The sequence below is a fragment of the Microcaecilia unicolor genome, chromosome 11 (genome assembly GCF_901765095.1).
Source record: "Microcaecilia unicolor chromosome 11, aMicUni1.1, whole genome shotgun sequence".
NCBI lineage: Eukaryota > Metazoa > Chordata > Amphibia > Gymnophiona > Siphonopidae > Microcaecilia > Microcaecilia unicolor.
The window spans coordinates 50,840,786-50,865,772 of NC_044041.1; the positions used below are offsets into that span (position 1 = coordinate 50,840,786).

The 24,987-nt window shown below is 44.7% G+C and overlaps 1 protein-coding gene across 3 annotated transcripts in view; it reads left to right on the forward strand.

Moving 5' to 3' along the window:
* Positions 1-24,987, forward strand: part of EP400 (E1A binding protein p400) — a 401,921-nt gene that overhangs the window by 147,920 nt on the left and 229,014 nt on the right. For all 3 annotated transcript variants that reach the window (XM_030219806.1, XM_030219807.1, XM_030219808.1), the window contains exons 12-13: positions 21,929-21,986; positions 22,299-22,388. In XM_030219806.1, coding sequence (XP_030075666.1) covers positions 21,929-21,986; positions 22,299-22,388 — 148 coding nt within the window. The remainder of the gene's footprint in view (positions 1-21,928; positions 21,987-22,298; positions 22,389-24,987) is intronic.

Sequence of the window (24,987 nt, forward strand, 5' to 3'; positions counted from 1 at the left end):
CTTGACAGAGGCGGCTCTTATCCTACTAAGTAAGGGGAAGGACCCGGCGATGCTGGCCAACTGGCGGCCTATAGCACTGCTTAATACGGATCGAAAAATCTTCGCGCGAATGCTATTCCAGAGAATGAGGCAGGTGTCTGGGGATTTGCTAGCAGCCTCGCAAGCATGTGGGGTTAAAGGGAGAGGGGTCTTGGAAGCTGCAGCGTGGGTGCGGGAGGGGGTAGAACGCAGTAGAGTGGGAGGGCATGGTAGGCTGTTGGTAACACTCGACCAGGAAAAAGCGTTTGATAGAGTGCAGTGGGGTGTCCTATGGAGCATTCTGGAGCGCTATGGGTTTCCGAAGGGTTGGATAGAGCAATTACAGCTACTCTATCGGCATGCGGGGTGTTTTCCCCTGGTTAACGGGTGGAGAGGGCAGGGGTTTGAGGTAGGGGCAGGGGTCCGACAGGGGTGCCCACTCAGCCCGCTGTTGTATGCATACGCCATCGACCCTTTTATAAGACGGCTGGAGAAGGGGGGGGCGGAGGGGCTGGAAGGGGTGGAGGTGGGGGACAATAACCAGTTAAGGGTCGTGGCGTATGCAGATGACGTTACAGTGTGGGTAGCGGACCAGAGGGAGGGAGGTAGATTGCAGAACCTGATCCAGGAATACTCGCAGGCAACAGCGTCGCAGGTCAATTTTCAAAAGTCCAATAGCCTGTGGGTTGGGGATCAGGGGCTGCAATTTGAGTTGGGAGGTAGGTTTCCTACAGCTGTGGAACGTATACGGGTCTTGGGAATATACTTCGAGAAGGGGGATTATAGGCTCTACAACTGGGATAGGTGTCTCCAAGAAGTGAAGGGGAGGGTGGATAGATGGAAGGGGTGGAAAATGACCATGGGGGAGCGGGTACAGCTCATCAAGGCACACTTAGTTCCTTTGTTTCTGTTCGTCAGTTACATCTGCCTGCTGCCGGAGAGCCGGTACGCGGCCTTGTATGGGGTGTTCTTCCGGCTGCTCTGGGGCAACAGGACGAATCCGGTAAAACGGAATGTTACCTATCTGCCTAGGAGGGAGGGGGGGGTGGGCATGATAAACCCAGTCCTGTTTTTCAGCGCTTTGTTCCTGCAGTTCAATCTGGGGAGGGCGGTAGGGCGGGAGCCACCGGGGTGGGCTAGGAGTGTCCTGCAGTGGTGGCCGAGATATTGGGACCTATGGCGGGAGGGGGGGAGGGTAGTGGCACTGCGAAGGGGGGCTCCGGGGGGGGGGTGAGTTATTGCAAGACCCTAGTGAAATTGGTGAGGGTGTGGGGGCTGACGGTGGGGGAGGTGAAGGCAGGACAACGGGGGGTCTGGATGGACAGAGTACGGGCGCAGGTGTTCTCAGCTCCTCTGGCGCTGAGGGACGCGCCGGCCCCACGGATGCAGCAGGGGTTACGGTTGATTGCTTCGAACCGCATCCCGGTGAAGTATAAAGACCTGGCGTGGCTGTCCTTTCACGGTAGACTGTACGTCCGAGGAAATTTGAAATATCGCAATGTGCGGGATAGAGGGTGCCCACGGGAGGAATGTGCTGGAACTGAAGAGACGATGGAGCATTTCCTGGTGAGGTGCCCATTTACAGTCCAGGTCTCTGACCGGGTTTCCTCGTTGCTGCAGATCCCCAGTTTCCGCAACTACAGCTATGCGGACTGGGTGTATGGCCCAGAGGGTGGAGAGGGACGCGGGGATCCGGTAACACGCTTTCTGATTTCGGTGATATTGCGGTACTGCCTCTGGATGGCGCGCTGCAGGGTGTCCCTGTACCAGGAGGTCCGGCCGGCGGAGGTAGTCAGCTGGGATGTGGTAAGGGCGGTGCAGGAAGCGGCGAAGTGGGAAAGGGTGGAAAAAGGGGTGGGGGTGGCTTCGAGGTGGTGGAGACACGTGAGGCTTAAGCCGCCATGAGGGGACATGCTTCCCAGGGGATTGTGTGCCAGTTGTCTGAAGAGGTTGTGGGGGGTCGGGGGGGGGTCGGGGGGGGGTTGATCCATTGTATTATTGAGGAGGGGGTGTACATAGATAGGCAGACCATGTCTAGCTAGGAGCCTGGGGTTTGATTTGCATGTCCGGTTTTTTTCTTTGGTCTTTCTAATAAACAGTTTCCACTGTACTATTGAGGAGGGGGAGGGGGTGTACATAGATAGGAGGACCGTGTATAGCTAGGGGCTTGTTTTTGATTTGTATGTTATTTGTTTTTAGTTTTTTCCAATAAAAAGAGTTTTCCAGTCTGCCCAACAAGATAAACTCGTATGTGCTACTTTTTGTGTATACCTTACCTTGATTTGTATCTGTCATTTTCAGGGCACAGACCGTATAAGTCTGCCCAGCACAATCCCTGCCTCCCAACCGTCGGCTCTGGGACAGACCGTATAAGTCTGCCCAGCACTATCCTCGCCTCCCAACCACCAGCCCCGCCTCCCACCACCAGCTCTGCCACCTAATCTCAGCTAAGCTTCTGAGGATCCATTCCCTCGGAACAGGATCCCTTTATGTTTATCCCACGCATGTTTGAATTCCGTTACCGTTTTCCTCTCCACCACCTCCCGCGGGAGAGCATTCCAAGCAACCACCACTCTCTCCGTGAAAAAATACTTCCTGACATTTTTCTTGAGTCTGCCCCCCTTCAATCTCGTATCGTGCCCTCTAGTTCTACCGCCTTCCCATCTCCGGAAAAGGTTCGTTTGCGGATTAATACCTTTCAGATATTTAGTCACCCATTTAAAAGGGAAGGAGGCACTCAGTGTCTCTACAAGGGCTGATGGAAAGCCAATAGCCAGTCCCTCGGATTTTTAGGCGTTAAGTTTATACCTGGAGACCACAGAGAAAGCCCTAAGTTCCTTAAGTAAATTTGGGAGAGATATTAAGGGGCGACTAAGTGACAACAGAACATCATCAGCGAAAGGTGCAATTTTAAATTTCTCATCTCCACACCTTATGCTAACTATATCAGGGTTACCCCTAATTGCCACTGCAAAGGCTCAATAAACAAAGCAAATAACAGCAGGGAAAAGGGGCATCCCTGACGCGTCCCTTGAGTAAAAGGGAACAATTTTTATTTATTTTTATTTATTATTACATTTGTACCCCCTGCTTTCCCACATGTTGCAGGCTCAATGCGGCTTACATAATAAATACAATTACAAATTCATGAAAAGAATATTACTAGTTGTAGTAAACGAGTAGTTGTAGGGTTTGATATAAATGCAAGCTAAGATGGGATAACAAACAGAAAGGAGATAGGGAAGGCTAAGGAGTAGGAAGGATGGTAAGGAAAGGTAGAGGGAAGTGGTATGGAGTATGGTAATGAAGGTGAGGAATAGGAGGAATGGTAGGAAAATATAGGGAGATGCATAAGGAGATTGGGAGAAATAGTCTAAATGGATAACAATGCAGAATTACCCCCGTTGATACGAACACAGGCCTTTGGAGAAGTATAAACGACTTGGATCCAGTGACGAAATACCCGACCAAGCCCATATCTGGACAGTACCCTATCAAGAAACGTCCAATGAACCCTGTCAAAGGCTTTGTCTGCATCCAAGCCCAAGAGACAAGGGCAGCCTCTCCCGCTGAGAAAGGTGTAAAGCAAGTCATCAGTATATCGCATGTTTGTCCATAGCTTTGATGCTTAGCCACAAAACCCACCCGGTCTGAGTGCACCAAGTCTGGAAGAACCCCAGCCAAACGGTTAGCCAATATCAACATCAGAATTAAGAATAGAGATAGGGCAATAGGACGCACACTCATTGCAATCTTTTTTTTTTTTTTTTTTTTAAATATCTTTATTGAAGAATGATGCTCTCCAAAAGGACAACAACTCAACATTGAAGATATACCACTGATCAATTAACAGATAAATCATAAATCACATTGTTTATAACAGAGCAACACGTATATTATTCGTACAACTGCGCTTCCTCACGCATCGTCCTCCATCTCCTAAGCCGTGGAATTCGTATCTACTGGGAGGTCTTCTTTATCATATAGCTGAAAATATTTTTGCCAGATTTCTCGATATATCTTGTCTGCCTGTAGGCGTCAACGTGTATTGTAGTTCAACCCACGCTGCCATTTCTTTCATCAGATAGTGCCATGACTGATTTGGCGGTGGCATTGATTCTGCCCAAAATTGCAAGATACACTTTTTTACTAGGAGGGATGCCAAGAGAACAAATCTGCTCTGCGCTTCCAATAATCCCTCTTCCCTTAGTTGTGTCATCCCTCCCAATAACAAAGCTCTAAAGGACCACTCAAACAGCTTCCCTATGACTTTTTTCATAACTTCCAAGGAGTGGGTCCACAATTCCGCTAGGGCCGGGCATTCCATAAAGGTATGAATGAGTGTGCCTGCCTCCCCTTGACATTTTGTACACCCTTCATCCTCCCACAATCCCATCTCCTTCCCTCGGGTGATATACACCCTATGAAGTATACAACATTAAATGTCTTGCAATGCTGCATTAGGAGTAACCCTGGAAATGTTCTCAAATGCTTCCCCCAGCCATTCCTGCGTTATTTCTTCTCCCAGTGCCTTACTCCACCCTTCTGCCAGTGGGACCAGAGGCTGCGTTTTCTTGTGTTCAACTGTGCTCTGGTACCATTGAGAGAGTCCGTTAGAACTTTCCAGCAACACCAGAAACACCTTATCTAAAGCTGTAAAATGTATTGGGGAGCCTGCTGTCCATGCCAGTTTATGGTAGTAGTCTCGAACCTGTAAGAACTGAAAAAATTGTTTGTGATAGTTTCCACGTGTTCCTAACGTGCTCAAATGTTGGGAAGGCCTGATTGCCTAATTCCATCAACTGCCCTATATATCTACACCCTCTTTCCATCCACATTTCACTCAGTCCGATCTTTGTCGGGCTTTGGTATGATAGCCACCCGCTTCTCCATCATAGATGGGGGCACCCTCCCGGACTGAGTTTATGATCAAAGCCAGGTAGGGGCCCAAGTCTGCCCTAAAGGCCCTATAAAATTCGTTGGTAAAACCATCCAGTCCAGGAGTTTTGCCAGTAGGTAGGTTTTTAATCACCAAGAGAACCTGCTGGACTTTTAACAGGGGCATCCAGAGCCTCCATCTGGGTATTAGAGAGGGTTGGAAGTTGCTTTGATTGCAAATAAGCATCTATCTTGTGTGTAACAATACAGGGATTTGCTGTATACAGTGCCTCAAAAAAATGTTGAACTCTCTCCCTAATCTGAGAAGATTTAGTCAAAACTTTCCACTTCCGTCCTTCACTCAAAGGATATGCCGATCAGCCCTCACCCTCTTCATTTTAATAGCCAACAGCCTACCAGATTTATTACTGAATTCATAATGGTTTTGCTTAAGACAGGAGTTAACAAATTGCAATTGTTTGTCATGGATTACATCCAATTCTAGTCTAAGTGCCTGGAACTCCCGAAGTTCAGCAACAGCCCTGAAAGCCTTATGCCTCTCCTCCAAGGTCTCCAGTCGGGGTATACACTGTGACAATCGATTCCACTGTTGTCGTGCTCTAATACTACCTTTCTGAAGGAAAAAACCCATTGCTACGGTCTTGAAGGCATCCCACACTATTCCCATTGAGGGCCCTGAATCCATATTAAGGTCAAAATATTGCCTCAATGACTTTTGAAAAGATTGACAAATAACCTGATCCTGTAACAGCAAGTTATTCAATGTCCATCGTCTGTCACAAACTTCATGCAAAAGATAAAGTATAAGGGCCCATACAGGAATGTGATCTAATATAGTGATATTTCCATTTGCCGGGGAACAGGCTACATCTGGCAAAGTCTTAACTAGAAAAATATAATCCAAATGAGAATAGGTAGCATGGGGGGATGAGAAAAAAAGTATAATCCCGGGCTGCAGGATGGGCTAAACGCCAATCATACAAGCCCAGGGAGTCAACCATATTCTTCAGTGTCCTTGCCAGCATCAAGTCTCCCGTGGATGAAGAGCCCATTTTGTCCATAGCAGGCTGTATGGTCGCATTAAAATCGCCTGCCAAGGGACTTCCGGTTGGGGAACGGAGTAGTGAGGTCGTGTGAGGCAGCTGCTCCGATACACCCAAAAAGCTTGCACTCGATATCAGCGTCCCTCCCGACAAAAGCCGGGAATAAAAAGAAACGAATAAACATCTACTCCACAGGCTTGTTAACAGTGACACACAAAAGCGGCTGATGGTGTCGAAATCCACTCGGAAGGAGGTAAAAGACAAAGCGCGGGTAGGAGAGTCCAAGATGGCGGACAAAGGAGCACCATCTTCTCCCACGCCCAGTTTGCTGTGGGCTGCCGAAATAATGGAAGAAGTCAAAGCAGTGGTGGAGCAAGCGATGGGGAAAAAATTACAGCAGATATTGGATAAACTAGATGGCATAGAAGAAAGACAAGCGACCCTGGTGACAGATCTTCATGAGGCACAGCAGCAGTTGGGGAAGTCAGAGGAGGACATTCGGAAGGTGGCGAAAGAACAACCTAAAATGGCTACCCGATTGATGGAGTTAGAAACGAAGGTGGAAGACCTGGAGAACCGCTCTAGGAAGAAATAACCTTAGACTGGTGTGTCTCCCTGAGAGCTTACCGGAAAGGAATCTCTTTAAATTTCTGGAACATTGGTTGGCAGGGGTGCTGTTGCACACGAGTCTAGCGGAGGGACTGAAAATAGAGAGGGCCCAAGGGATTTGCTGACTTCCCGCTCTCCCCTCGCCAAAGACAGCTGAAAGTGAAACGCCGCGTCTTGCTGAGACTGCTGTAACAGTCATAGAGAACAATTTGTTTTACTTATGATTCTGTCTGCAGCTTGGATAAAATCTGATGCTCTCTGCTTCAATGACAGATTTTTCTAGTAACATTCCATAGACAGCAGACGCTAAACCATTAATATTGTTATGTTTGTATTTCCTGCACAGTTCTTGTGTTCTACAGCTTGCATGTTTAGTCCAGGCACTTCATCTCCAAAGATTCTCAAGGTCTCTGTAAGGTCCTTTTGTGTAGATGGATTTTTGCCATGCTGTTCATTATGCAATGAGCTGCCTTACTGAAGGCTGTTGAGCCCCTACGTCTTGCCCCATCCTTGGCCACCTTTAAATCTAGACTGAAAGCCCACCTCTTTAACATTGCTTTTGACTCGTAACCACTTGTAACCACTCACCTCCACCTACCCTCCTCTCCTCCTTCCTGTACACATTAATTGATTTGATTTGCTTACTTTATTTTTTGTCTATTAGATTGTAAGCTCTTTGAGCAGGGACTGTCTTTCTTCTATGTTTGTGCAGCGCTGCGTACGCCTTGTAGCGCTATAGAAATGCTAAATAGTAGTAGTAGTAGTAGGATGGGGCCTAGAAGAGAAAACACAGAGCGACCTATAGTGGCAATCCTAAAGGTCCTAAACTACGCTCATAAGATGGAAATCTTACAGTCCTTGAGAGCGGGGAAAACCTTGGAGTACCAGGGCGCTAAAATCTTATGTTTTCAAGACTATTCGTCAAAGGTTTCAGCAGCACGAAAAGATTTTGCTCCGCTGTGCTCTAAACTGTTTGGAATGAAGTACAAGTTTAGTCTTCTGTATCCTGCGCGGCTGAAGGTGATCAACAATGGGCAAACTCACTTTTTTGACAAAATGCAGGAGGCCAAGGCCTATGTGGATAAATTAACGAGGGCGCCCGGCAGTGAGTGAGGACAAGGCAGTGGACTGCTGACGAAAAACTCTAGCCCTTTGAAATTGGAGAAGAACTTACAAAGAACTGAATGGAAGCTTGATGTATGGAGATTTAAGGTACCTAGACTGAGAAAATAATGTGGAACCTTCTGTCAACCCTGGAGGAGTCTGTTGTGTTGCGGAACAAGAAATTGTAGTACCAAGAATGAGATCCAACAGCAAGGATCACGAACACTCGCTTTGGAGGGACAGTGAGAGGGTTTGACCCCTCAATATTACACCAGGGTGTATCGATCCCTGCACGTGGGGGGTTCAATGCCCAGTGGCATGAGAGGGGTAATGTATGTGGAGGGGTGGGAGGTTTGGGCGGGGGGTGGGAGAGAGAGACTGGGAATTTGTGAGCAGGGACTGTGTGAATGTGGTGGAGCTCCGAAAGCTAAGGGAGATGGGAACCAAGAGTTGTATGTAATAATAGATGTACTGGGGGTGGTGGTGGCTGGGACATTCCCCAGGTGTGAATGAAGGTATGTTGCAAGAGAAAGATGATGGTCGAGTAAGGGAGGTATGACAACATTGCAAATTGTAACCTGGAATGTGGGGGGTATACACTCGCCAATTAAAAGACAGAAAATATTAAAAGGGCTTAATGATCAGAAAGCATCAATAGCATTCTTACAGGAGACTCATTTAACACAAACAGAACACGCAAAATTGAAACGTTGCTGGGTGGGAGAGATTTTTGAATCCCCGGCAGTGAGTGGGAAAGGAGGAGTGATAATTCTGATTCGGAAAGGAATGCACGTGGAAGTGAAAGAAGTAGTAGGGAATAGTAAGGGGAGGTATGTCTTTGCGTCAGTGGTGGTGGACAGGCAGCCCATGATATTATGTAACATATATGCCCCAAATACAAATGAGAGGCTGTTTTTTACCCAAGTTATTCGTAGGATACAGAGCCTGGGAGAGAGATCTATAGTACTGGGAGGAGACCTGAATGGGGTAGCGGACCCGGCTTTGGATAGGTCTAGGCCGACGGGGAGAGAGCTGTCTAGGGCAAGGAGTGGAATTGCAGCACTGGTGGAGGCCCTGGATGTTGTGAATGTGTGGAGAACACTTAATCCACTGGACAGGGATTATACACATGTTTCGAGGGCCCACGCTACATTGTCTCGTATTGACTACATATTACTATCTAGAGAGCTGTTTACTCAGGTGGAACATTCCAGAATAGGTCCAATAGTGGTATCAGACCATGCCTGGGTGGCAGTGCGGCTGAAATTGGAGGGGGGGGGGGGGGCTAGGGGAGATTATGCGTGGCACTTCCCAGTCTGGCTCTATCGAGATGGCCAATTTTTGCTTCACCTAATAAATTGATGGAAGGAATATACGGGCCATTATGAGACTCGTAGGGAGGATCCGGTGCTTTTTTGGGAGACTGCAAAAGCTGTACTCAGAGGAGAAATCATAGCATATGCCAGCTTTAAAAGAAAGGCGAGGCACAAAGAAATACTCCGGCTGGAGAAGTGAGTGACACTTCTGAGGCGGCAATACAGCCGTGAAAATTTGCAGAACATTCGGACCCAATTACTAGAGTCACAACAGGCTCTTAATGAGTTGTTGCACCAAAAAGTCCAGACATCCCTAGCACACTATAAGCATCAGTTATATAAGTTTTCCAATAAGGAGGGAGGTTTCTGGCAAGGTTAATAAATAGGAGGGTAGGTTCCTGCAAAGTTCTTACCTTATCAGATAAACAGTGGGCATTAATACACATGGATAGTGTATTAATTTTTAAAACGTGTTTTGAAAAATTATATACTCCACAAGCAGGGATTGCTACACCTAGTGAGGCCTACCTTTCAAGTGTAGATCTGCCGAAGTTGTCAGCTGATGAACTACGGGTGTTGAATGCAAACATCACTTTAGATGAGGTGCTTTGGGTGCTTAAACAGAGCTCCTTGGGAAAGACTCCGGGACTGGATGGCCTGAGTAATGAGTTTTATAAGTTGTTACAGAATGAAGTCAGTCCGGTGTTGACTGAAGTTTTTAACCTCATCATCCAGCGTGGATATATGCCAACCTACTTGAATCAAAATCATATATCGGTCCTGTTGAAGCCAGGTAAAGCGGCACAGTACCCAGAATCGTATCGCCCCATATCATTGTTGAGCTCGGAAACAAAATTCTTGGCTAAGATATTGGCAAATCGTTTAGCTAGGTATCTTCCCTCTTTGATAGAGGAATCTCAAGTGGGATTTGTAAGGGGGAGGAAGATTGCAAAGAACATGAGAAGGATACTAGTAGCATTAGAAAAGATGCGGATGGATGACATGTCAGCATTGTTAATCAGCTTCGATGCCGAAAAGGCTTTCGACAGGGTAGACTGGGGATTTTTATTTGCAACGCTCGAGGCCTATGGAGTTGACAGGGTTTTTTGTACAGGCAGTTAAAACCTTATATAATGATCCTAAGGCCTGAGTAAGCATCAGTGGTATGTTCTCGGAGTGGTTCTCCATCAGAAGAGGAACCCGGCAGGGCTGCCTTCTCTCCCCGCTTTTATTTGTTTTAACACTTGACCCATTACTAAGGGAGATAAGCAATAATGTAGATATAAATGGAGTGCAAATTCGAGATCAGGTGTTCAAAACTGCAGAATTCGCAGACGATCTTCTGGTGTTAGTACAGGATCCGAAGAGTTCCTTGGGGTATCTCATGGAAAGTATACGGGAGTATGGCGTCTTCGCTGGATTTAAACTGAACTTAGCGAAATCAGAAGCCATGACGAGTCCAAGGGTCAAGAGAGAGGGGTGGGATCAGTTTCCCTTGTGCTGGGCGACGAGGGCCTTTAAGTATTTGGGCATTCAGTTACCAATGAACCCAGCGCAATTATATATGTATAATGTCCCCCAGTTGTTAAAAGACATTAAGGGGAAATTGTCCACATGGATCTCCTTGCCATTGTCTTTCATGGGCCGAGTGCATCTTTACTGTATGATAGTGTTCCCGAAATGGTTATACGTATTATAATCTATACCAATTTGGCTGCTGAAAAAAGATCTGAAGGTACTACAGGGGCTGGTAGCCCATTTCTGTTGGGCAGGCAAAAAGCCAAAAATGAAATGGAGACATGTTAGTGGGACTCGGGTAAATGGAGGGTTGGGTATGCCAGATATGCGGGAATATAATCAAGCATGTTTGTTAAGGCACCTAAGAGATTGGGTTTTAGGTACGGCAACATACACGGACATAACCCTGGAAAAAGCCCATTTTGGCCCCTGGCATCTTAACTATTTGTTACATGCCAAATCAAGTACCATCCCAAAACAGATAAAGGACAGTGTTCTACTAAAGCCTTTGTGGTTTTTATGGTGGGATATATTGCGATTTTGGGGGCAGAACCCAGAGAGCAGTGTTTTGTTACCTGTGACTGGTAATGTGGAGTTCTCACCAGGAAGAGAAAATAAAATATTTTGAGATTTAGAACAGAATGGAGTAACTCTCTTGGAGAACTTTATACAGGAAGGTGGAAAATTACTCCCATACTTAGAATTTGCAAGGCGATGCGCTTGGGGGGCTGTTGACGTTACTAGCTTATCACCAGCTCTCACATTACTATCATGGGCTTCCCACTACGAGTTTATTGCGGGAATTTGGAACACAAATAAGAGAATTTTTAACTGGGGATGCAGTTGGGCAAGTCTCGGTGTCGTGGTTCCATAAAGCATTGGGGGAGTACAGACCTAAAAGAGAGTTAAGGAGGTTTCAGAGCGGTGGAGTCAGGAGCTGGGAGGGAGAATATTGGCAGCGCTTAAGGGGAACACGCTGGTGGTCCATAATGCTGAGTTACAGGAGTGCCACTTCAGAACCATACATAGAGCTTTCTTTTCTGCTAGACAGGCATGGCATGCGGGAATAATAGAGGTGGATGCATGCCCAAAATGTGCAATGAGTAATGCATCTCTCTTTCATGGGATGTGGCAATGCAGAAGCATTAGGGTGTTCTGGACAGCTCTCTACCGGTTTATGACTTGGGTTCTGCGAAGTCAGGTGGATTTTCCCTTTGAACGGATGATGTTCAGTTCGGTTGCAATATGGGATCAGGGCCCCCAAGAGGAAAAAGATTTTTTCTTAGTAAGGCCTGCATCCTGGGGAAAAAATGCATCTTAAACCATTGGGTTTCAGACAGAGCACCATCATACTGGTATTGGTGGAATCGACTCCACAAGCTTATGTTATGCGAATTGCGTGATGCCCGGTACATACCGAAACGCAGGCAGATATTCATTAGAGTTTGGGGGGCCTATTTGAATAGAATATCCCCACAGGCACGAAGTCAGGTCTTGAATACACTGGGATAAGTTACTGAGGATGAGTGGAATAGGGAGAGAAGGTATAGGCACTGGAGCTACGGAGAAAATTCTTGCTCTTGGGTTAATAGAACCGATACTGAAGGGGGGAGGTTTGGGGTGGGGGGTGGAAGATTATAGTAGAAATTGATGTTGAAGACATTGCAGAGGTGTGGTTAAATAGGATGTTTATAATCTATGTAACTCTAGTTATGAAGATATTCATGCACAAAGGGGTTGGGGGGAGGTTGAAGAGAATAGCGATGGGAGTTGACTGAATAGTTTATCTGAGAAATAGTGGGGTTAAAAGTTTGATGACGTTGCATTTTCTTTTGTATCTGTTCTTGTGACTATTTACCTTACATTATATGTACGTTTATGGATACTCGTGTGTAATATAACATACCATCAATAAAAAAGTTAAAACATAAAATCGCCTGCCAAAAGAAGCCTACCATGGACTGAAGCTGAGCAAAGAAGAGATCCTGATGTTCATTGGGGGTGTAAATCGAAGCAACAGTAACTGCCGTCTGGTCAAGCAGCACATGTAAAAAAAGGAAACGACCATCAGGATCTTGCCTAGCACTGATCAACTGAACAGATAAAGATTCATGAAATAAAATGGCTACCCCTAGCTTCTTCTGCCCGTGAACATCAGAAGCGAAGTAAATAGGTAGCGAGGGTGTGTCAGTAGCCTCTTGCGTTGTTTCAGAAGATGTGTTTCCTGTAAACAAACCACGTTTGAGCTCTCAACAGTTCCCTAAAAAGAGAAGAACATTTGTAGGGGGGACTTAAGACCTTTAACATTATAACTTAACAGCTTAAGTGCTGTCATTCAACCAAAAATGTTAGGTAGCAAATGACAGAATAATATTAGCACAAAACAGCACCCTGACTGTCTTCATCAATGGAATCCACAACCCACCCCCCTTCCTCCCTCCTCATCCTGACCCTCCCACACACCCAATCAATACACCTTCACCAGCCCATAGCTCTCCGTACCCAATGGAGAGCCACAGGGTGGGAAATCGAGGGCATAACCCTCAACCAGACACGACCCCCCCCCTACTCCATACAATCCAATATATTTTCAACAAAGAAAAAAAAAACCCACAGGCTTAATGATCACCCTCCTACCAAGGAAAATAATAGTACCCATATGCATAGCAGACACACACTCATTCTGAAACATTTTGGCAACAAATGGGGAAATCAAACAAGAGTCCTCTTAGTGCTCACTTTTTCTTACGTCCCTTCTCCACCCTCTTCCACCTCTGCAGCTTTTCTCTCGTTGCTGGGGCCACCAGCGACGGGGGAAGGGCCGAGGGAGCAATTCTGGCTTCGTGAAGAATCTTCCAGGCCTCTGCAGGCTTACGCACGCGGTGCAAATTCCCCTCAGCTGAAAAGCTCAATGCAAAAGGAAATAGCCAACAATATTTTATTTTAGCTGATACAAGTAAGTCCAAAACAGGGTTCTTCGCTCAACGCTGCTGTAGGATGTAGGCAGAAACATCTTGGTAAACCGAGACCCTAGCATCATTGAAGAACACAGGAGTCGCCTGTCGGACTTGCAACAGAACACATTCTTTATCCTTGTAATGCACAAAACGCACCACAGTGTCCCGAGGGAGATTATACCTGAGTTTCCCCAATGCTCAATGGACCCTCTCAAAAAGGATTGACTCTGGCTCAGTTCCTTCCACCAGCAACTGACTGCACAGTGTGTGCATTATAACCGGGTCATCCTCTGCCACTGGGACTCCTCGGAAGCGAAGGTTCTTCCTTCGGCCCCGGTTCTCTAGATCATCCACTTTATAAAGTAATTCCTCATGTTGCTCAAACAACTGAGTCACCTGCTGCTGTGTCGTATTGAACTGCTGGTCATGCTCTTTTGCCTTAGCTTCCATCTCTGCAACATGATTACCCAGGTCCCGCAGGTCCGCGCTCAAATTATCAGTGCATTCTACAATATCTTCCTTGGACTCCTTGGTTTCCTCTTTAATCTCAACCAAATAATGTTGCAGTCGCCGGGGGCGCTCAGATGTTTCTCCTGCCTCTCCAAGCGAGCCAGCAACCGAAAGAGCAGTGTCAGATTCCGACACTGGGGCCGAGACAGCATGGCGGCGGGGCGTTTTCACCGAGGACTGGGACGAGCTCCTCTCTCCCTTCTTTGTCACCAAATTCTGAGACTTGCTCATTGTAGAGAAACTTAGCAAGCAGGTAAACACAAGAATATGCTTGAACAGCCATGGATGAGAGGTGGTGGAATTTGATGATAAATGGAGGGGAGCGAAGAAATCAAGCTGCCATCTGGTTGAGTGACATCACTTCCTCATCTTGTTCTTGGTTTTTAACACACTGCAGCGAAGTGGGCAAATGATTGATGCTTTTAGATAGACTGAGATTTAAAATGGCATAGGCTTGTATTCATGAATCTCTGATGTTCTTTTGCTTTGCAAAATTGATTTTGTTGCGTTTGCTCCCTTGTGTATTATGGCTTTTCAGTTCTGACTTGTAGGGAGTGATTCCTTTCCTTTCCCCTTTTTGTTAAAGAATAGCAGTTAGTTTAGCAGAAGCTGGTTTAAAAAAACAAAAAAAACAAAAACAGGTTTGAATAACATACCAACAACCACACAAAATTTGTTCTAGTCCTTCCAGAGTTATAAAGGGTGAAAATATAAACTGTAACATGTGGACATTTTACAAGCCTCATTGTATCTATGGTATTTCACTGTTGGGTATAGAATACTACCACAACTGGGAGATGAAGACAGACCATATTTAGTATTCCACTCAACATACAATGAGATCCAGCCAATAGATGAATAACAGGCTGATAAAGAACTTATATACTGTTTTTATACTGTTTTTAATGGAGGAAAATAGACTTCCGAAACCAAATTAGCAGATTAGTAATAATGTCTGTTCTATTTTTCATTCATTGGCCTTAAAAAACAAACAAAAAAAACCCTCCATTTAATTCTTACCTTTGTGATGCAGTGTGCCAATCTGTGGTATATAACTTAAAAATCACAAATTTTTTTCAAAGGCTTATCAAAAAGTAATGAAGAAAGAGGCACTTATTTTTTTTATAACCCGATGGAGGCGAACCACGTGACGCTGTGAGCTGAGCAAGACGTGCCTTAGCTCCGGGACCCCGACCCCAAAACGCTTAATTTTGCAGCGAGAACCACTGGAGAGATCGTCAGCTTAGCCAGTAATCTGTCTATGGACAAATATATAACTAAATCGCCAGTAAGTATGGCACTACGAGTAGCAAAAAAAGATAAAACTAAAACGGGAGCCTCAGAGGGAGCGATGGCAGAAGGCCTAGGACGTGCGGCGGCGCCGGAAAGCTTTACAGAGCAGCAGTTGATACAGCTGACCTCTGCAATTGAAAAGGCGTGGGCCCCGAGATGGCAAGCACTGCACGACAAGTTGGACAATTTTCAAACGACATTAGATGGACTGGGGATCCGGACAGGGGATTTGGAGGCCAGAATGTCAGCAATGGAGGATGACTCACGTGATTATGGCCCAGACATCCGCAGCCTACAATGAGAGCTGAAAGAACAAGGTGCAAAGCTGGAAGACTTAGAGAGCCGTTCCAGACGGAATAACGTGCGCATCGTTGGTCTTCCTGAGCAGCTGCCTGAGCGCAATTTGGAATCCTGGCTAGAGAACTGGCTTGGAAAAGAGCTGGCTCTCACAGACTCTTGTGGCCCATTGGTTATTGAACGCGCGCATCGCGTGGGGCGAAGGCTGGAAACTAACAACAGACCAAGAGTAGTTGTTGCAAAAATCCTCAACTATAAACACAAATTAGAAATCCTGCAAGGATTCAAGCTCAGGAGGGGTTCGCTGAAATATGGTGGCCGTAACATATTGATTTTCCAAGACTATACGATGGCGGTACAAGAACAATGCTGGAAATTCCACCCTCTGTGCACCGTATTGATTGAGAAAAAAAATCAAGTTTGCGCTCCAATACCCTGCCATACTGCGTCTATTTTTGCAAGAGAAATGGCAAACCTTTAATACAGTGGAAGACGCACGTACGGCATTAACAGAACAACAGGTGTTGGAAGGACCATGAGTAAGAACTCTAAAGGTTATGGTTCAAGATTGATATAGTTTAATTGTAGAGTTGATAAGTAAATGATTGAGAATGTGTTGAATAAAAATGTGGGGAAGGGGTCTCGCAGCATGAGAACGTGGTTTATACATTTCCGTAGGCACTGTGACCTGGGGGAATGATGTTGGGTTACAGAAAGGATAAGGGAAGGGGGGGGGGACAGGGAGGGGGGAAGAGGATAGTAAAAAAGGCAAAACGTGTAATTTCAGGGTTGAGAGGTCAACAGGTAGTTTCACAGGGCATACATGTGGACCAAAGGTCGACTGATACATACAGAGGACTGTGGAGGGTGAAGGAGTCACTGGGGACAGCAGGTATAACAGGTCCCGGGCAAATGATGTTAGGTGGGGCGGAGCATTTAAAGCAGGCTAGCTTGTGCCCACGCGTATAATCACTTGGAATGTGGGTGGGATAACATCCCCGATTAAGCGAGCTAAAATACTAACAGCTTTGCGCAGACATAGAGCAGATGTCGCCTGTCTACAGGAGACCCGATTGACTGATGCAGAGCATGATAAACTAAAGAGAACATGGGTGGGAGAAGTGTTTGCTAGTTCCACCCAAGGTCGTAAGGGAGGAGTGGTGATCTTATTTAGGAAAGGCTTGTCCTATAAAGCATCGGTGATAGCTAGAGATCAGGAAGGGCACTATCTGATGCTCAAGGTGTGGTTGCAGGGACTAGAGATAAATTTACTGGAAATATATGGGCTGAATAAACAAGACCCAGAGTTTTTTATCAGACTATTCTCCAATTGTGTCACCAAAATGGAGATCGCCCTTTGCTGGTGGTGGGTGATTTAAACCTGGTGATGGATTAAGACTTAGATTGTACAAACCCCTCTTCTCCTCATTATCAAGGATATAGAGGGGATACTTTGTCATACTTAGCACAGACTTTAGGCCTAGTTGATGTCTGGCGGACCCTCCACCCGACGGAGAGAGATTTCATGCACAGATCTAGGGCCCATGGAACCCAGGCTAGACTGGACTATATAATAGTGCGGGCATTGTTTCACAGAGTTCATAGTGCAACTATAGGACCGGAAGCGATATCAGACTACACTCCAGTGTGGTTAGATTTGGAAACAGATATTGAGGGAACAGGGAGGAGAAAATGGAGATTTCCATCTTATTTATTCGCAGATCCCCATTTTCAAAAATTTATCACCGAAAAGTGGGACGAATACGCCACATTTAATGCGCAACATGAAGGAGATGCCGTGTTATACTGGTCAGCCTCCAAAGCCGTTTTACGAGGAGACATTATAGCGTATGTAACGCTTAAGAAAAAGAGGACAGCGGCCAGTGTAGTATTATTAGAAACACAACTGCAAAAAGCTAGGTGTGCACATTCGCGGAACCCAACAGCTCTGACACTAGAAAATTTAAAGGCGACACAGGTGTCTCTGAACACCTTGTTGCATGAAAAAGAAACGCACTCCCAACTGTACAGAAAATACAGACTGGAGCAATACGGGAATCGACCAGGCCGTATGTTAGCTCGAGTATTAAAGACCTGGGGTGCCCCCCGAACGATAGATGCGTTAAAAGATCAGCAGGGGACGATAACCAATAATCCCGCCCAGATCACACAAATCCTGGCCTCACATTTTACTACACTATACGCCCAGGAACGGTTGGGGAATCCACAGAAAATAGAACAATACCTAGCACAAGCCGCACTTCCTAAACTAACTGTAACAGAACAGCAGGCTCTGAACGCCCCATTGACTTTGAAGAAATTACAGGCAGCAATTAAAAAACTGAAATTGCACTCAGCACCTGGGCCGGATGGCTTTTCTGGGGAATATTATAGAATGTTACCGCCAAAAGCTGGGGGCGCTCTGCTAGAATATTTTGAAGAGGTTATGGAGAGTGGGTTTTCCCCCCGCATGCTAATACGTCCATGATTACGTTAATCCCTAAACCAGGCAAGCCCGCAGAGTTGGCGGAATCATATAGACCTATATCTTTATTAAACATGGACACTAAACTACTAGCAAAAATTCTGGCAGATAGATTGGCCCCAATCCTACCTAGGCTGATAGGGCCAGACCAAGTGGGATTTGTCAGAAACAGGTCTTCAGCCTGGAATGTTCGGAAAACATTGGTGGCCATAGCCAAATGCCAAGAGGAAGTAAGTCCTGCGGCACTGCTAAGTTTGGATGCTGAGAAAGCTTTTGATAAAGTAAACTGGGACTTCCTCTTCCAAGCCTTAGAACACATAGGATTTGGCGAATGGTACCAAAGTGCAGTGAAGGCCTTGTACAACCACCCGAGAGCGGCAGTACTAGCTAATGGGGCAATAAGTGAAGAATTCCGTATAGGACGGGGTACAAGACAGGGGTGTCCCCTGTCCCCTTTGTTGTTTGTACTCTCCTTAGAACCACTCTTGAGGCACATTAATGCAGTAGAAGCAATAAAGGGAGTAAGACTAGGAGACCATCAGCTTAAAGTATTGGCCTATGCAGATGACCTGTTAGTAATAGTTACAGACATTAAACATTCTCTTAGGCCCCTACTAGAAGTTCTAGAGGATTATAGACAAGTGGCGGGGTTCTCTTTAAATCTTGATAAATCCCAAGCCCTTTCAATATCACCAGGATTGGTGGGTAGTGATGACACAGGTTTTCCTTTTAAGTATGCAGAAGGGGTGCTAAAATACTTGGTGCTAATACCCGCAGAATTGAAACAAATCTACGCAATAAATATACAACGCTTATTGAGAGACACCAAACAGAGGTTGCAGGGATGGGAGTCGTTGCCACTAAATTTATGGGGCCGCATAGCAATGTACAACATGTTTATTGAACCGCAATGGCTATATGTGTTCCAACTGCTACCTATGTTCCTCAAAAACAAAGAGGAGCGTAAGTTGAATAACTTCCTGAGACGTTTCCTTTGGAAAGGGAAAAGGGCACGCCTACCCCTGCAGGCACTGTACACCCCCACAGAATATGGTGGCATGGGGTTAATAAGTGTTAACATAACGGTGGCTAGTGCCATGAGACATATCAATGATTGAGTAGTGGGATGTCAAACTAAACCAAACACAGACTTGGAATTGTATCTTCTATCGGGGACGCACTTTAGTAACTGCCTACACACCGGGGGAGGGGAGATACCTAATATATTGAAAGTAACAGGAATAATGAGTTCAGCAAAAGCGACATGGAAATGGATATGTCGACTGCACCAGTTCTCTCCTGCAGTTACTCCATTTCTTTCTATAGCTAACAATCCCAAATTCCAACCAGGATGCATTTATCCAACTTTTTCTCACTGGAAGAAAAAAGGGATTATATATCTCCTGCAGGTATTGACATTAGATGGTAAACTCAGACCGTTTCAAGACTTGAAAACGGAATATTCTATCCCTCCCAAGGATTTTTTCCATTATACACAGCTACAACATTACATCCGATCACTACCATGGACGGACTTAACAGAGGATGTACAAGAGGAGTTATCCTCTGCCTATTCATTGGGAGCACAAGGGAAGGTTCCCCTAACATATCATCATCGCCACATAAAGGACATGGCCCCTGAGGTTCAATACAAACGGTTGGCAGAGTGTTGGGGGAAGGACTTATCCCTAGAGGTGACTGCAGATCAGCTTAAAGGTCATATCCTCTCCATCCGGAGATCCTCGGTCTATACAACACACTGGGAACTACAATATAAAATTGTGCTGAGGATGTATGTCGCACCCAGGAGGGCGTTTCACATTGGAATGTCCCCATGGGGGTCATGTCCAAAGTGCAGGACGGCTGGAGCGACACTGGGCCACATGCTATGGCATTGTAAAGGAATACAAGAATTTTGGAGGGCCATTGTGCACCAAGTATCGGTGTTGTGGAGGGTATGCTGGAAACCAGATGCCCGCCTGTTATTTGACTATTATTTGGTCCCAAGGCGAAACGTGAAAGGACTGACGACCTTCTGGAAGAAAACGGTCGTAATAGCCAAGCAATGTATACTAGCCGAATGGATTACAAATAGATACCCTTCACTACAGGGATGGAGGTTACGTATGATTACCCTGATGCGGATGGAAAGGATGGGTATTAAAAATTTTACTTCAACAACAGGAGAGAGCTGGTTGCAATGCTGGAGCCCATTCTTAAATACTTTAACCTCGGTGGCACAAAGTCGCCTTTTGAACAGATAACTATTAAGCGACTGAACAATGCTGAAGTACAGGAATATTGCGATGAGAATAATTAGGAAAGGAAGGGGTGGGGAGGTGGGGGGGGGATGAATGGGGGGATAGGGTGAGGAGGAGGGGTTTGGGTATGGGGGGGGGGAGATAAAAGAAAAGATTATGGTTTACTGATTATGTTAATGGAATTTTTCACAGATAAAGTTGATGTAAAGATTTGTATTGCCCGTTTGCATTAATAAAAATGAGTTAAACATAACCCGATGGAGGCCACCATTTCACTTTTTATCATTGGCTTCCTCAGGGGTATTAGCTTACCTTATATACTTGACTATAAGTCGAGGGCAGGTTTGGGACTAAAAGTGGCCAAAATTGGCATTACCTGTAAATGGGAGGCCACAAAGACAGCCAAATTTGAACCCATCCCTCCTAGCCAGTAAGTCACACCCACCCCAACACACCACCTCCCTGCCTCACTTACACCCTACCCCACCCTCTCTGCTGTACCCTCTCCCAATTTCAGATCCATTTCATTAAAAATACGATATAGGAGACACTGGATGATTTCAGGGAAGCATGCCATCGAGACATTATGAATCTGCAGGAGGAAATAAAAACAGTTTCAAATGCAGCTGAATGAAATGCATGTTTTACTTGAAAGATATTTAGTAAATAAGGGATTGGTAGTGGAAATAGAAAAACTCTGAGAGAGAAAAACAAGAGACTGCGAACCCACTATTGAAAAGGCTGCACAGAGATTTGACTTGTTGGCATGAACTTGTCCCGTTTTTCTGGTTTGTACCTTTGAATGTAATCTTTCTGCACTTAATAACAGGAGATCCAGTATGTTCTTCATCAGGAAAGCCCCTTCTCATTAGAAGAAAAGGCATTGGATAAGTCCAGTGGTTGTAGCATTTATATCGCTGACACAGCTGTACTGCTATACATGGGTATAAAGAAAATGTCTGTTTTTCATTTCTTCCCCCCCCCCCCCCCATCCCACCTTCAAATCTCCTATCTGTCTTCCATACAGCATCAACACTGTAGCAGTACAACTAGGCCTCCTATGATCTGTTTCAGAGTGCACCCTCTGACTTGTCCCACCCCTTTTGATTCAACTTCATGTTTCCACATGGGTGGGACAGGTCAGAGGGAGCGCGCTCTGGAGCAGATTGTAGGAGGCCTGGCTGTACTGCTGCAGTGCCGGTGCTATATGGAAGAGGTGAGAGATTTGAGATGTGAAGGTATATATTGGGGGGTTGGTGTTTGTGTAAGGATTGAGATGGCAGAGAGATTCATGTGCTGTGGGTGTTTCCCATAGATAAGACAACCCTGTTTTTTAAAAGCATTTTTAGCTCAAATTTCTTAACTTATAGTTGAGTATATATGGTAAGTGCTGCTAGATGTTAAGTTCATTGTGGCTGTTGCTATCATTTGTACTGCATCAGTTAGCCATCTTAAAGCTTTTACTGACGTTTATGCTTCTTTGCGCAATATTGTCTCAGAGTTCAGTATAATGTCTTGGCAGCAGATTGGGTTTACTTCTGAATGTCTACTCTTCTAATCTAAGTATTTAACATTGAGTTTTTGCAGTGTTTTGATTTCTGTACTCCTTTTATCTCAGGATTCAACAAGTTCTGGAAGGAAATGTACACCAAGAAGCTCTGTGCCAGATGAAGAGGGTCAGTTGTCTTTTGAAGTTGCAGTTGTCTTGTTTTATTTTTCATCAGGAGTTTAGGATTCCAGTCCTCATCTCTTGCTCATGTCCCAGCTAGATTAGACATTATACTAAAAGGACATTTCCTCATTCTGTGTCTGTAGAAAATATTTATTGAAGAAGGCTCATAGTTGTAAGGTTTTGTTACTCTCTTTAGACCTTAGATACTAAAGACTTTCTAAAATTAATTTAACATGGGCTTGATTCCTTGTAATTTGCATTTTGTTTCCTGATAATATTCACAGTTTGTTTTCTTACAATGCTAATATCATTTTAGTGGAAGATGAAGAAGAAACCATAGATGAGCAGGAGACAAGAGAAGGAAGCATTGATCATCAAGCTGAGCTCTTGGATTTAGCCAAGGAAGGTACAGGATGTGTTTTCAGTGACTTAAAACTTTTTCAGTGTTTTAGAGGAAGCTACGGGTGTTGATTCAGCCTTTGGTGTATAATATTTATTTTTTATTTATTTTTGTTACATTTGTACCGCGCGCTTTCCCACTCATGGCAGGCTCAATGCGGCTTACATGGGGCAATGGAGGGTTAAGTGACTTGCCCAGAGTCACAAGGAGCTGCCTGTGCCGGGAATCAAACTCAGTTCCTCAGTTCCCCAGGACCAAAGTCCACCACCCTAACCACTAGGCCACTCCTCCACTCTACTGTATGTTTGGTGGATCTCTGTAAAAGGCTGGCAAACTCTAGTTTACTAATATGAGGGTTAGATGAAAAGCAATGCCTCCTCTATATTTCATCTACAGATGGCAGCATTGATGTGTTACATGTGTTCATTTGTTTTTTTAAATCTCTTCCTTCACCTCAGTTGGTGAGAAGTGTCTGTGTGAAGAAGGTGTTTTGCTATTGCTTGTGAAATGGAAGCATGCAATGAGCACTTGGTGATATTTAAACAATATTTCAGCAATGTGCCATGGTGGAATTTATGACTGTTGAAGGAGTTCCTCCAGTTGAAATTCACAACTGCATGCAGGTTGTGATGTCAGTACTGTGCATTGTTAAAATGTAAAGATTGCGGACGGGGAAGGGCTAATTTCTGTGATCAAAAATGAAATGGACAATGCTTAACAAACAGATGAGTCTCACACAAGAAAGGTTGATAATCTCGTAAAGGACAGTCAGAGGATCACTCAAAGTATTACATTGCAACCCTGAAAACTTTGAAAGAATGAGAACAGTTTGGAAGCACAAGAAGGAAATTTTGTTGTAACATGAAAACAGGCCTTGCACAGCTGTCATGTTAATTGCAGAATAACCCATTTGAAGACATTGCCCCTAACAAAATACCACAGAAGCAATTGTGAAGATGGATCTCACAGTCTTACCCTATCCACCATATAACCCAGTCTTAGCATCATGGGATTTTTCATCTTTTTCCAAAATTGAAGGAATACCTTCGGGGGCATCTGTTCAACTGAAATGAAGAGGTGGAAAGGACTGAGAGCAACAGGTTGAAGAAACAAGATGTGCAATTCTTTCATGATGGCTTTCAGAATCTTGTTCATCGTTGACAGAAATGTGTGGCGAATGGTGTCGACTATGTAGAAAAGTAAACACATGTAATAAAAGAGCAAGTTTCAAGCATTATTTTCATTTTTTTTATTCATTACAATATTTTCATTTAAATATATATGGAGATGGAGGCATTATTTTTCATTTAACCCGTGTACATTTTCTGTACAGCAAGTAAAGAACATAACAAACATATGATGAAACTATTTACAAGACTCTCTGATACAGGATGTGCCATGTAGGGGATAATATACCCTGGCTCAGAGGGAAGAAAGGGTGACAAAACACTGCTGATGTGATCTCTGCTGGCAAATGTTTCCAGAGAAGGTGTTCATTTGAATCAGTTGTGAGCAAGAGAAATTTTGGGATCTTCACTATGACCATCAGATGAGAAAGAGGAAGCAAGTGAAAAATTCTAATTTCCCAAAAGAAATAGAATTTTGATCCAAAGCCAGCACAGATGAACTGGCTGATCAGAAGCTTTTTCTGTGAAATCTCTCATATTTCTTAAGATTCTCTGAAATAGTTCAACCCTAGACTTTATAAAATTACCCCCTAAAAATCATTTTCAAGTGTGTGTGGCCACATGAGTGAATGAATAGCCTCTTCCTTATTATCTCTGCCATATCAGTCTGAACAAGTGGATTGTGTCTCCTTCCTACCAGCAGATAGAGGGCGAAATATTCTGTTTTCCAGTGATATCACTGGTGCCTCCTGGAATTCTCCAGTATTTTCTCTACTTCCATCTGCTGGTAGAAAGGGGACATAACCCATTTTTTCAGGCTGGTATGACTAAATTTCACTGTATACAGACCAGCATAAAAGTACATTCTATGACTTGATGTTACCTGCTTTGCAGGTAGGCACATATGTGGGTGGAGTTTGTAAGTATGTGTGTTCATTATAAAATATGATGATCTATGTGCATACATTATTCATCTAGGATCAGATATTTACACTTGGGTGCTATTTTACAGAGACACCTAAGTAGGCGCCTATTTGTTCTCTTAAACCAGGCACCCGGTTATAATTTTAAAACCTCTCTAAGCCCAATGGCTTCTTTTGAAATTGACTGGATTCTATATGGGTGAAAGTATGTTGGGGAGGGCAGTTAACATTTACATGTATACTTTATAAAATATGTGCATAAAATAAGCCACAAGATTTATGAAAGTATGCTTATAAGAGATTTTTTCCATAAAAACTTTTTCCTGCACTGTTAATGAATAGCTGTTAATGCAGATTTGTTTTACTCCAAACCACAATTGCTTTTACTTCCGGTGTTTGAGGGCTGCAAATGCATCAGGTTTTAGAATATCCCTAATGAAAATGCATAAGAGAAGTTTGAATACTTACTGCCTGTATTGTATGTTTGTCTGTCTCGTACATATTCATTTGGGGTACCCTGAAAACCCAACCTGGTTGCAGCCCTTGATGACTGTT